This window comes from Plasmodium fragile (assembly GCF_000956335.1).
Source record: "Plasmodium fragile strain nilgiri unplaced genomic scaffold supercont1.12, whole genome shotgun sequence".
NCBI lineage: Eukaryota > Apicomplexa > Aconoidasida > Haemosporida > Plasmodiidae > Plasmodium > Plasmodium fragile.
The window spans coordinates 360535-373373 of NW_012192592.1; the positions used below are offsets into that span (position 1 = coordinate 360535).

The following is a 12839-nucleotide window of genomic DNA, read 5'->3' on the forward strand; positions in this document are numbered from 1 at the left end:
TTTTTTTTTTTTTTTTTTTTTTTTTTTTTTTTGCGTACTTGGGCGCAGTTATTCGCATTATGGGAGTATCGCTTTAGTGGCTGCACCGCATCTCTTTCGTGGCTACAGCGTATCGCGGTAGGCTGGCGCTCTACAGAGAGTTTACGGTCCCGCCCGCAAAACATGTGGGTGCATTTCTGCTTCGCCCCCCCCAGAGGCTCGCTTACAAATTTCTCTGCCGTGTCGTTCTGCAAAAAAGGGAAGAAAAAGTTAACCAAGTGGAAGGAGGACCAAAGACGTAACAACGGAAAAAATAACAGCGCAAAAAGGAAAAAAAAAAAAAACAAAACAAAACGTGCGAAGAGGAGAAAAAGAAAGTGACCGCCCATTTTAGCGCACAGTTGAGAGGAAGCCCTGGAAAGGCAGCCACAACAAAACTGACAAAACTTGATATAAAAAGCGTCGCTTACTGCCAACCGGCCGAGCAGTCCACAGCTGAGCTGCATCGAGGAAAATAAAAGAAAAGAACTGCACAGTCGAACAGTTGAAGAGCTAATCAGATAAACAACTGACTATCTGATCAAGTTAATCTTTTTTTTTTTTTTTTCCCCGACCACGCTCCAAGTTTGGTAAAGGTAAGGCCCGAGCTGAGGAAGAAAAAGGGGGGCACGCAGATCTGCTCCCACGCACGCTACTCCCCCTCACGCTGCTCTGCCGTATGCTTGGACCTGTTTGTTCACCTATTCATGACACGCACGCCGCTTCCCCACCCGCAGATGTCCATCCAGCTGCTGAACAAGAAGGCGGACAGCCTCCGCTCCACCAACGTGCTGCTGACGAATATTAACGCGAGCAAAGGGATGTACGAAATAATAAAGAGCAACCTGGGTCCCAAGGGGAGTTACAAAATGTTGGTGAGCAGCTCTGGTGCGATTAAAATTACTAAGGATGGTAATGTTCTGCTTAACGAAATGATGATTCAGCACCCAACAGCGAGCATGTTGAGTAGAATATGTTCTTCCATCGACGAGACATTAGGAGATGGGTCCAGCAGCAACCTCATCGTAGCGACCTCGTTAATATACCTATCTGAAAAGTACATTTTGTATGAGAGCATCCATCCCCGTATCATCACCCAAGGGTTCGATCAAGCAAAAGCAATTCTTCTAGATGTACTGGAGTCCATGAAAATACCCATAAACATAAAGGAACACTTTAATAAAGAACTCCTGTACAATGTGGCAAAGACATGTGTTCGAACCAAATTACCAATCCCCCTGGCCGATAAGCTAGCTGATGATTTAGTAGAAAGTATAAAAATTATTTACAACCCTGAAAAACAAATTGATCTTCATATGATTGAAATAATGGATATAAAAAAAAATATGAGCATAAATACAAAGTTGGTTAGAGGTATGGTTTTGGACCATGGGTGCAGACATCCTAATATGCCTAACAAACTAACCAAATGCTTCACTTTAGTTTTGAATGTTAGTTTGGAGTATGAAAAGAGTGAAGTGTTTTCTTCTTTTGTTTATTCTAATGCAGAGGATAGAGATAAGCTAGTTCAGTCGGAGAGGAAATTCACTGATGATAAGGTAAAGAAAATTATTGAATTAAAAAAAAGTATAATTGAAAAAAAATTTAAAGAAACCAATGAAGTGTATAACTTTGCTGTGTTCAATCAGAAAGGTATTGATCCTATTAGCTTAGATTTACTGGCCAAGGAAAATATCATGGCCTTAAGAAGAATTAAAAGAAGAAACTTAGAACGCATAGTCCTCTGTTGTGGTGGAAATGCTTGTAATAATGTGTACGATTTGACGGAGGAAGATGTGGGATTTGCAGGACTCGTTTATGAAATATGTATTAACGATGAAAAGTATACCTTCATTGAAGATGTGGTGAACCCTAAAAGTTGTACCCTATACATACAAGCCCCAAATGATTATACCATTAAACAAATAAAAGATGCCATTCGAGATGGACTTAGAAGTATAAAAAATGCTATTGAAGATCAGTGTGTAATTTCAGGAGCAGGCTCATTTGAAATTATGGCCTATTGTAAATTAAAAGAAGAAGAAAAAAAAATGAAAGGAAAACAAAAATTCTCATTCGATGTTTATGCAAATAGCTTGCTCAATATTCCAAAAATACTTTTAGAAAATAGTGGACTTGATATTCACGAGACGCTATTCAATGTGATTGATCAATATATGGCTGACCAGTCGGAACCCCTTGGCCTCGATTTGGACACTGGCGAGCCCATCATCGCGCATTTGAAGGGTGAGTTGTTTGAATAAGCCGGGCGCAGCGCTCAGGGGTATCACCTCAACATGGTTAAGCGGCCCCGTACAAATTATTCACCTCATTCATTCGCACCTGTTTTATGATTCCCCCCACAGGCATATACGACAACTACTGTGTGAAGAAGCAAATCATCTCCATCGCTACGGCCATCTCGCAACAGATCCTCCTCGTCGACGAGATCATACGGGCGGGAAAGTCGATGGGTGAAGAGAAGTAAAAGGAAGTCGCGCGGCATGCCAAACGGAAAAAACCGCCAGGACAATCCTGTTAAATGCGCACCAGGCGCGCCCACGTCATTTGTAAATGCCCATTTCACGAAATGATGAGCGGCGTGCACCCCGCTTGTGTATACCACACACGTGTACATATAATACAAAACCAACACAGGCGCCGATGACGACTGCGTAGCAGCGTTTGACGCGCTCCCATTTTGTTGATCACACCTCCAAACAAAAGTGACGCCTCCTTTTGTGTATGTCCTTTTCCTCTTTCTTCTTCCCCCAAACGGAAGGGAAGGGAAGGGAAGAGAAAAAAAAAAAAAAAAAAAAAAATATATCCACAAAGTACATATGATTGCACATGTGACTGCACATACGATTGCGCGTGTGCATAACTTAAAACATTCATGCATGTGTGCGTACACGCACGTGCATCTTAAATGAGTAAGCCAAAACGACCAGTCCCTCAGGGTCCACAAATTAATACGGTATAATAAAGCATAGCAGCTCAGTAGCATGCCAGCATTGCCCCACATGGGACGTGCTTGAAGCTCCTCTAATTTATAAAAAGCCCCCACACCCGTAGCCATTGCCCTCCCGGCGGTAATAAAAACGAAAGGATTGGTCACCCAGGGAATGCAAAAGGAAATACGTGGGGGACGGGCTCCACTCCCATATATGTTTATGGACACCGCTTAAAAACGGAATAGAGAAAAAAAATCATTCTTTTCCATAGTCGCAAAAGTTACACTGGGTCAGTTCACCATCTCTGCGGCAGTGCCAAAGGTAGGAGACTGTACAAATGGGCACAGTGTTGCAAATTGGTAGGTGTTTTTTTTTTTAAATTCGCATACGCGTTGGAATGCACCACTTTTAAAATGCTCCCCCTTACGCACACGGATGTCACTGTGAAAAAGCATTATCAGTGGTGAAAAACAAAAAAAACCAACCCAGAGAAGCTCGTTATGTTCGACGAGTACTGCAACGCGCACGCTTCCCCTCTCCCTGTGTGTGGAGGTGGGGCTTCTTCGCTGCAAAACAAATTGCGTAAAAATACCATTTTATGTTATATGACTGAAAAGCTGTGCAATGTGGCCCATAAAAATGAGGAAGTGATAAAACATGCACATGGGGGGTGGGGTGCGCGATATGCTGGAAAAAACAAGTCTGTTATTTATGTTTCCTTCGTTAAGCGAACAAAATTGTAGGTGCGCGATTCACCCCGAGGTTCCGCGCATACGTTGATATAAAAAAGCAGCCACCCGTACAGAATCTACCCTACCCCTTTTTTTATAATACATTTTTTTTTTTTTAGCACATAATAAAAATAGCCTGTTCTTAAGGCCCATCCCTACATGCAGAAAAAAAAAAAATAATAATAAATAAAATAAAATACATAATTTTGCGCATATGTAATATTATATAAAAACATGCGCAGATGCATGTAATGCCCTCACGGTTCCTGTTCCGGTACAGAACTCAATGCGGCACATGCGATGAACTGCGTGCAAAGGGGAAAAGTTGCATCCATTTTTCTGTTAATTCCCCTACGGCGCCAGGATGATAGGTTTAAAAAAGTATGCCTGCCACCGGGGGTGGATTTAAAAAAGGTGCTCCCGTGCCAAGTGAGTTCGCTCAACTACCCACCGTGTGCGTGTTCAGCACTCCGCGTGGCATAACTTTTATTTTGTATTACATGTTTGGGAAAAGAGAGGAGATCGGCACATTTTAGGTAACCCCTTAAGCATGCCATATGGGTGCATAAATGCGCATACGGAACATGCATGAATGCGTAAAAATATTTAATTTCATTATGGTGGGAGAGAGATTTCCCTCCTTCTATAGGTGGCCACAACTATTATTATGCACGAAATTTAAAGAAACCTGGGGTAGGGAAAGGAGCGAACGGTAACAAATAGGAAACGGTAGCAAGGTGCCAAATGGTTTATACATGAATTAAAAAAAAAAAAAATCTACAAATCATAAACCTAAACACTAAATTATTCCTACACCTAAATTAAAATTGAAACTAAAATTTTCCTTGCATCCTTATTTTCTATCCTTCAAAACACCATCACTTCGCTTTAAGAAAAAAAAATATATATAAGTTACCCAAATTTCCGCTCTCTACAAATACGTTAAAAGTAATTAAACCACTTTGCCCTTTTCAACAAAAGAAGGAAACTCTTTGTTCACTTTTCCACCACCCCTGACCCTATAAATGTAATACTACCTGCCGAGCTTAAAAGCTGCATGTACCTTTTTGATGACGAACGAGAAAGAAAATCTATGCGTGCGAAATAGTGTTATGTGTTTCTACGCTCGCATTGGCGGAGAAACGTGTACCAGTAGTACAATGTTGTGTTAATCAGATGAACTCCACTGCGCATGCGCCATATCCCCCCCCTCCCATCTATGCCCCCCCGATATTTAACCCTTACAGATATAAGCATCACGCTTTAGCACTTCTATCCCCATACAAGGAAAATAATCTTTTTTACCCGCGTATACTCATTCTCTACGCTACGTTTTGCAACCTTTTTACTAGTATTATTTTTTCCCAACTAAACTGTAAGTGTTGACACACATATGCTTAAGCTGAGCAACTGTGTTGGTGCGCACCGAGAGTTACACAACAAACCAAAAGAAAAGGGGGCCATATGTAAAGTATGCCCGCACCGCGTGTACGTGTTGCACCTGTTGTTCGCATGCTCATATGTTGTGCAGCGTTCCCCACTTTTTTTTTTTTTTTTTTTTTTTTTTTGGAGCGAGAAAAATGGCTAACTAAGCTAGCTAAAAAATATATATGTTTTTTCGTCTACACAAATGTATGAACGTTCATAATTTTTTTATTTTTTGCAAATTTGTCGCTTCGCGGCCGTCCGCTTATAATACACATTTTCCTAACCTTGTTATTTGGCTTATTTGTTTGTTTCAATTTTTTCCCACCCTTCGCCCCCCTACAACTGTAGAGCCAAAATGGACTTCATTAAAGAACTCAAGAGCAGCCAAGACTACATGAACAACGAGTTGACCTATGGAGCACACAACTACGACCCAATCCCCGTTGTGCTCAAGAGAGGAAGTGGCGTTTTTGTTTATGACATCGAAGATAGGAGGTACTACGACTTTTTGTCCGCATACTCATCCGTGAACCAGGGACACTGCCACCCCAACATCCTGAATGCAATGATAAATCAAGCCAAAAAATTAACAATATGCAGCAGAGCATTTTTTAGCGATTCCCTTGGTGTGTGCGAAAGGTACTTGACCACTTTATTTGGCTACGACAAAGTGTTAATGATGAACACAGGAGCAGAAGCAAATGAGACAGCATATAAAATGTGCAGAAAGTGGGGTTATGAAGTGAAAAAAATACCAGAAAATGAAGCCAAAATTATTGTGTGCAACAATAACTTTTCTGGAAGAACTTTAGGATGTGTGTCAGCTTCTACTGATAAGAAATGTAAAAACAATTTTGGCCCCTTCGTTCCAAACTTCTTAAAAGTTCCCTATGATGATTTAGAAGCATTAGAAGCAGAACTACAGGACCCAAATGTGTGTGCATTTGTTGTTGAGCCCATCCAAGGAGAAGCTGGAGTTATCCTTCCATCCGATGGATACTTCAAAGGAGTAGAAGCATTGTGCAAAAAATACAATGTCCTTTTTGTAGCTGACGAAGTACAAACAGGATTAGGAAGAACAGGAAAATTGTTATGTACTCACCATTATGGTGTGAAACCAGATGTTATTCTTCTTGGTAAGGCCCTTTCCGGTGGCCATTACCCCATTTCAGCCATTTTGGCTAACAATGATGTTATGTTGGTGTTGAAACCAGGTGAGCACGGATCTACCTATGGAGGCAACCCCCTTGCTGCTGCCATTTGTGTAGAATCGCTCAACGTTTTAATCAATGAGAAGCTTAGCGAAAATGCAGAAAGGTTAGGTGGACCATTCTTAGAAGCTTTAAAGAGAGAACTGAAAGACAGCAAAATCGTTCGTGAGGTTAGAGGACGAGGTCTACTCTGTGCTATTGAGTTCAGGAATGACCTCATCAACGTTTGGGATATCTGCTTGAAGTTTAAGGAAAATGGACTCATCACTAGATCTGTGCATGATAAGACGATTCGATTGACTCCACCACTTTGCATCACCAAGGAACAGCTCGACGAGTGTTTGGAAATCATTTCCAAGACCGTTAAATATTTTGACGACAGGTTGTAAAGCTGCTCTTATCGTGTAACGTTTTTTTTTTTTTTTTCTTTTTTTTTCCTCATTCTGCAATCCTGCATACTTTTCATTTTTACCTCTCTGTCTCCATCTTTCCAAACGCATGAAAAGGGGCTTTTTGGCCCAATGTGTCAAGTGTGTATTAGTGGACGTGCACAATAAGCATGGAACGCTTTTCCCCTCTGTCTGTGTTTTGCTGTTTACATGTAGTGAAGTGATTTCTTATGTAGTTTTTACCTTGTCTTATCCTTTTCTTTTTGCTTTTTTCGTCTCTGTGTGTATTTTCTGTAGCATGTAGTTTTTGATCTGATTTTTTCCGCAGGACGTGTTTCGTTTTTCTTTTCTTTTTTATTTCCTTTTTTTTTTTTTTTTTTTTTTTCCTAATTTCCTGACCCTCCCGAAAACCTTGCATGCTCACTTCCGCCCCTTCTACTGTCCACATTTTGTGGCGTGCGTTCTGACCGTTCTCGCCATTGTTCTTTCGTCCACCGGGTGAAATGCCCTTCTCTTCCTTCCAAATCTCCACCCCCATCCCATGCGGTTCTTTCCACTAGCGCAGCTCTGTACCATCTGCCCACCCCACTACAGTTCCCCCGCAGTGAAACTCCTGAGCTTTTCTGTTTTTCTTAATTTCAAACTATCCTACGTTCGAGGCTTCGGACCTTGGTCCTCACCACGTCCGTTTATTTTGTTTACCACCTTATACTCCCCATTCTACAACCTCCTTCCAGTTCGTGTATTCTTTTAAAAAAAAAAAAAAAAAAAGTTTACCTCTCTTCACCCCTCTTTCTTTCCTTCCCAACTTTTCTGACTTACACTCTTGCTATCGCGATATAGATCTGGGTCACTTGTTTGATACAAGAGGTTTCTCTTTTTTGTTTGTTTTTTTTTTTTTTCCACTCCCCTTCACTCTCTCACACTTTCCTCGCTTCTCTGTCCTTGCCGCGCACCCTGTGTTTTGCTTGAGTCCTTTTTGTCCAGTTGTTGCATGCACATGAACGCTTCTTCCGCACGGCCATTCGCTTAAGCGATGACGCTAAACTTACAACGTCGGGATGATTCCCCTAAACGAATAGGGCATTTGTACCACTTGCACTCACAACGATTGAGGGGCACAGCACCCCGGAACCGCCGCACACCGCGTGGATACACAAACATATGCACATGTGTATGCACATATATTTTTTTTTTTTTCACGCCTATATTAGCACACAAAAAAGAGTTCTTTTTCTAAAGGCCTGCCCCCCCTGTTATACCAACTTGGATTTTTTTTAAGTTACAGCACCATGTGATGAAGAGCATGCCATGGTCAGCACTGTTGGGCGATCGATTTTGTGACTGAGTTGCCTTACGAGTGACCGAACGGTTACCGTGTGGGATGATTCACCAACGAACTAGTCGACCCATTTTAAAACGATAATATGCAGTGCATCGCGATATATATATATATATATATATATATATATATATATATATTTTTCTTCTCCCCAACGCCATTTTTTTTAACCAATCACTGGAGACCTTTGCGGATGGGATGCGTTACCTAATTTGGCTGGCGCCCCTTTCCCCAGGTGGGTCTCTCCCCTTGTGGTGGCACATACAAAAGGGAACCCCGCATGGTTTGACCCTCCTCCGTGACAAGTACGTTTAGATAAGCACATGAGGAGCTGTATTTTATGTTGTATATGAGCATTAGTTGAGCCCCCTCCCCGTTCGTTCCTACTTCCCCCTGAATAGGGCGTCCAGGGGAGTGTTCCCAAGTTAGCGCTCTTGCCCCAGGTCCCCGTCCCCCATTTCATTTTGCATCCATGCTGTGCGCGCCAACATGGAGAACCCCCCTACGGAAGACGCGGTCACACTGCAGTGCACACTGCAATACGCAATGCACAAAAACGACGTCAAAAGCGAGGTCAAAAATGTAGTTCAAAATGAAGAGGAAGACATAACGAATTTTATAATTAGCAAAAAAATGAACTTGACAAAGGAAAAAAATGAAAATGTAAAAAATATGAAAAAATTAATTTCAAAACATCCAGACATTTTTATCAAGTCGTCTATCCTGTCGAGAGAGTTCCAGCAAAATGTCCACGACATCCAAATCGTTGTCGATGACTTAAGAAGTAATTGCGAGAAAATTGTAGCCTTGTTCGAGGAGGGTCATCTTAAGAGCAGCATGGAAGGGATGAACCTTTCCAACAGTGTACATGACAACACAAGGAGTGGCCTTCCGGCAGACATGCTTAAAATTCCTTTAATAATTCACCGGAGTAACGAGAAGGGAGACGTGCACGAAAGCATGAAGTATGTGCCCCTGTGTGGAAGGGTGAAATTATATCTGTGTGCATTGTGTAGATCCAAATCGAATGATCACAATTTGGTCAACTACCTACGCAGTTATAAAAAAAAACTCAACAAAGAGATAAAGAAAACGAGGGAACTTATCTTCCAGTTGGTTATGAAATGTGATGATGTGGCCACCTTGAAAGTATACCTTCAATATCTGGCCAACATACGAGATTATTTTTTGTTACCTCCAGGGGGAGTAACAACGAATGAAAAGTTTTCAAGCGAAATGAACAATGGTGAAAATTGCCTGAACGGGTTAGGTGAAAAACGGGAAAACAACATGACCCGTTCAGGCAGTTTCTTGAATTGCAAAGATGGGAAAATGACAAACGAGGAGTACACGCAGCACACATTCTTAACGCTCAAGCACTTTTGCATACTACAGTCAGTGAAGGATCAATTGGAGAAAAAAATAAGCAAGCAAAGAACGAACAACTCGTTGAGTGCACATGAAATTGTGCAAATATTTTTGCATGAAATTGCAAACTTGAGAAGCAGCTACGAGAAGCTGTTCCATTCCGTGGACGCCAATCTCTTTAGGCACATCGTGTTTCTTTACTATTTCGCGCTTTCCCTTGTGCATATAAAGATAAAGCAGGGGAGTACTGCCTCACCAGGAGGCGGCGCGAACAAGTTCGATGTAGAGAACTGCGACGTAAAGACGCGTGAGGGGAATACGCACCACACGGATACATGCAGCGAACAGTTGCTGAACAAACTCAACCGAGAATACATCGCAAGCAAATTGGCAAATTGTACGAAAGAGGCGAACACGTCGTCCAGACAGACCAACATCGAAGAAGGGGGACAACTCCCGCTGCGCCTTTTTTCCAACCAAAGGTACCCCTTTGTAAATGTAAATAGCGCCCTCTTCAACTACATGTATTACTGTGTTTTCTTCAAGTGTGAAAAGGACGTTTGTTTCCATCCACGAGTGAGCGAACATGAAGAGGAAAAACTGCCACACTGGGGTGAAAATCAAACGACATCTCCCCACAGGAATAAAAAAATAAATTCGAAAGAAAGGCCACATGAATATGCAAATACGGCACACACAAATCACTGCTCTTGGGTGAATTCCTTGTACGAGGAGGGAAACACAAAATGGAAACGAAAAAAACAAAATGAACAGACAACAAAAATGAGGCACCATATTCTTACCCATTACATATCAATACAGGCGTTAGTTCAAAGGGCAAGTATAAAAGACTCAGTGGAAAATTTGTTCCAGTGTCGAAAGAGTTACGAACAAACTGCTTTCACGAATGAAAACAGGAAGGTCATTTTCATAAAGGGGTTAAATGCGCCTGTCCTATTTAATAATATGTTAAATAAAATTTTCATCCTGTACGTTTACCATTTTTTGGAGAAAACCAATTTTCACTTTTATGAGAGCGTTTTATTTTTTGATGAGAGTGAGCAGGAGGAGTTTGTTCGGTCGGAGAAGAACATCCTATGGGTCCTACGCGAGCACCTTCGCGAGCACCTGCGCAGTGGAAAGGGGGCGAGTGGTCAGCTGCAGGGGGAGCAGCTAGGCGTGCAGCTCAACGAACCGCTCAACGACACCGGGGGAACCCCACTGCAGCGCGCGCAACATAAGCTGAAGCACGCCTTCCTAAACTCCTACTTCCTCAACCTCCTGTTCATCCTGAAAAGCATAAAGCACTACGTAGACAAGTCCATAACCTGCGTCGTCATTTTATTATTTGAAGACTCCTTCAAGAGGGTGATAAAGAATTTGGTCATGATTTATTTGGGGAATCAAAATATGTACCTGAAGTATTCCACGTTTCACTTAATCATGGAGTCACTTTTTAAAATCATTTTCCCCTTCACCTTTTTGTTCCTGTCGGATGTTTTCCAAGTGGACACCTCGAGATCGACGGTAGGGAAGTGGCCAGTACACCTGGGGCTGACCCAGTTACACATACCAAAGAGTTGTCTCAGTGAGGAGACGGGGGGATTAATCCCTGGCGTACGTATGTAGCCCAGTTGCTCATTACTGCCGTACTAGTCACTATATTATATTTTTTATTTTTTTTTTTTCTTGTCCCCTTTCAGGAGAGCATCTTTAATGTTCTGGACAGCTACGGAGTTGGCGCGTGAGGGGGCAAGAGAAGACCTCCCCAAGGCTTCATCTACACGACGTTTCCAAGTGACCGCCACGGATGCTACGGCTTCCACGTCCTACCGTTCACTCGTGCACACATGTGCGTACTAAGCAATCCCTCTACTTGCTGATTTGCATTTTCTGATTTTCGCTTTCCATGAGGAAAAAATTTCCAGGGAGACTAATTTGTCGTGCCCATGGGGAAAATACACACAAGCGGGCTCCTTCCGAGCTGCTTAAAAAAAAAAAAAAAAAAAAAAAACACCTCTCGTTTGCCACTTGTTAAAACTAATTTTTTTTTTTTTCGTTTGGCTCCACTTGGAGGAAGTTGTTTTTTTCCCCCTACACGATCATCAACGTTGTTAAAAGGGATGCACAGAATGCGACAGTGCAAAAAAAACACAACTTTACATGCTCACAAATGAGAGCATAAAACAGGAACAACTTTTTTTCGAAACGATGGGGTCGTTCGAAAATACTCGCGAATTGGGAAAATGGAATTCCGAGGAATGTGAAAGTGTAAGGGGGTGAGTTCCCCAGTTTTGCCATTTGTGGGGTGTTTTCGAGCTGCCCCTGGGTCAAAGGTGTTACTATGTCCCCATGCGGAGGGAAAGTTGTGTATGCAGCTAGCCAAAACAGCAACACATCATTCCGCTTTTCCCAATCGGCATACTAATATACACTCCACGGTATGCACCAAAAAAAAAAAAAAAAAAAAATATTCAGTTTCTCGCGGAGGTTACTTGTGTGTTCTTACCTACCCATAACACAACACACCAGTTCGTCGCTACTAAAGTGACAGCGATGGTGGTGATTTATTTATTATTTTTTTTTTTTTTTTCTTGTCATTTGGAGGAGTAAGGCGTTTATGTTAAAAGGGAACAGCGAATCGATAAGTTTCCCGAGGGGTGTGGGGAGAATACCAACCTGATCCCCATGTGGCGCCAGTGAACCAGTCCCCCTTTTTCCGTTATGCACTTTGGGGAAAAAAAAAAAAAAGTGAAGCGGAACAATCACGTTAACGGGCGCCAAACGGGTGTTGAACAAAACGAGACGAAACGAAACGAACACAAGAACAGGGGAAAGAAAAAAAAATATATAAACAAAAATATAAACAAACGAACGAGCAAAATGTAAGCACTTTTCATATACATATGTGGTGTTTACTTTTTTTTTTTTTCCACATGTGAAATTTTGCTCGCATTCGTCCTGCATTTTTTTTTTTTTTTTTTCTTTCTTGCATTCTTTTCGTTGTTCCTACGTTGGTTCTCCTTCGTGTTTAACCTTTCTGTTCACTCTTGTGTTTCATTATTTTTGTGTCACTGTTGTGTTGCCCTTCGTGCGGACCACTTCAGGTGCCTCCTTCCGTGCAAGCTCTGAAGCCGCACGGAGAAGCAGTGCGCACCTGCACGCCGAGGGTGTTTTTCCCCCGCCCTCGAATTCACCCCAAGGGATAACTCCCTTCGTGAAACAAAGGGGAAAAAAAAGAAACTTACATGCTGCTCGCGTTATACACGTACAGAATTGCAGCACGTTTATTCGTCCCCGTGAACAACCTGCACAAGTGCCCCGCTTTATTTAGGGATAATGCGTGGGAGGACAGGTGTTAAGGGAATAGGGCAAAGAAGGCACTTGGTCACGCCCGC

At 42.1% G+C, this 12839-nt stretch overlaps 3 protein-coding genes across 3 annotated transcripts; all 3 read left to right on the forward strand.

Moving 5' to 3' along the window:
- Positions 1-755: 755 nt before the first annotated feature.
- AK88_01446 (T-complex protein 1, zeta subunit) lies at positions 756-2506 on the forward strand (the record flags this gene model as incomplete). The annotated part of the gene is made up of 2 exons (XM_012479081.1): positions 756-2265; positions 2385-2506. The coding sequence occupies 2 exons, from the start codon at positions 756-758 to the stop codon at positions 2504-2506; spliced, it is 1632 nt and encodes a 543-aa protein (XP_012334504.1).
- Positions 2507-5486: 2980 nt separating this feature from the next.
- Positions 5487-6731, forward strand: AK88_01447 (ornithine aminotransferase; the record flags this gene model as incomplete). The annotated part of the gene is made up of 1 exon (XM_012479082.1): positions 5487-6731. The coding sequence occupies one exon, from the start codon at positions 5487-5489 to the stop codon at positions 6729-6731; it is 1245 nt and encodes a 414-aa protein (XP_012334505.1).
- A 1831-nt stretch (positions 6732-8562) lies between these two features.
- On the forward strand, positions 8563-11189 carry AK88_01448 (uncharacterized protein; the record flags this gene model as incomplete). The annotated part of the gene is made up of 2 exons (XM_012479083.1): positions 8563-10968; positions 11145-11189. The coding sequence occupies 2 exons, from the start codon at positions 8563-8565 to the stop codon at positions 11187-11189; spliced, it is 2451 nt and encodes an 816-aa protein (XP_012334506.1).
- Positions 11190-12839: the final 1650 nt, after the last annotated feature.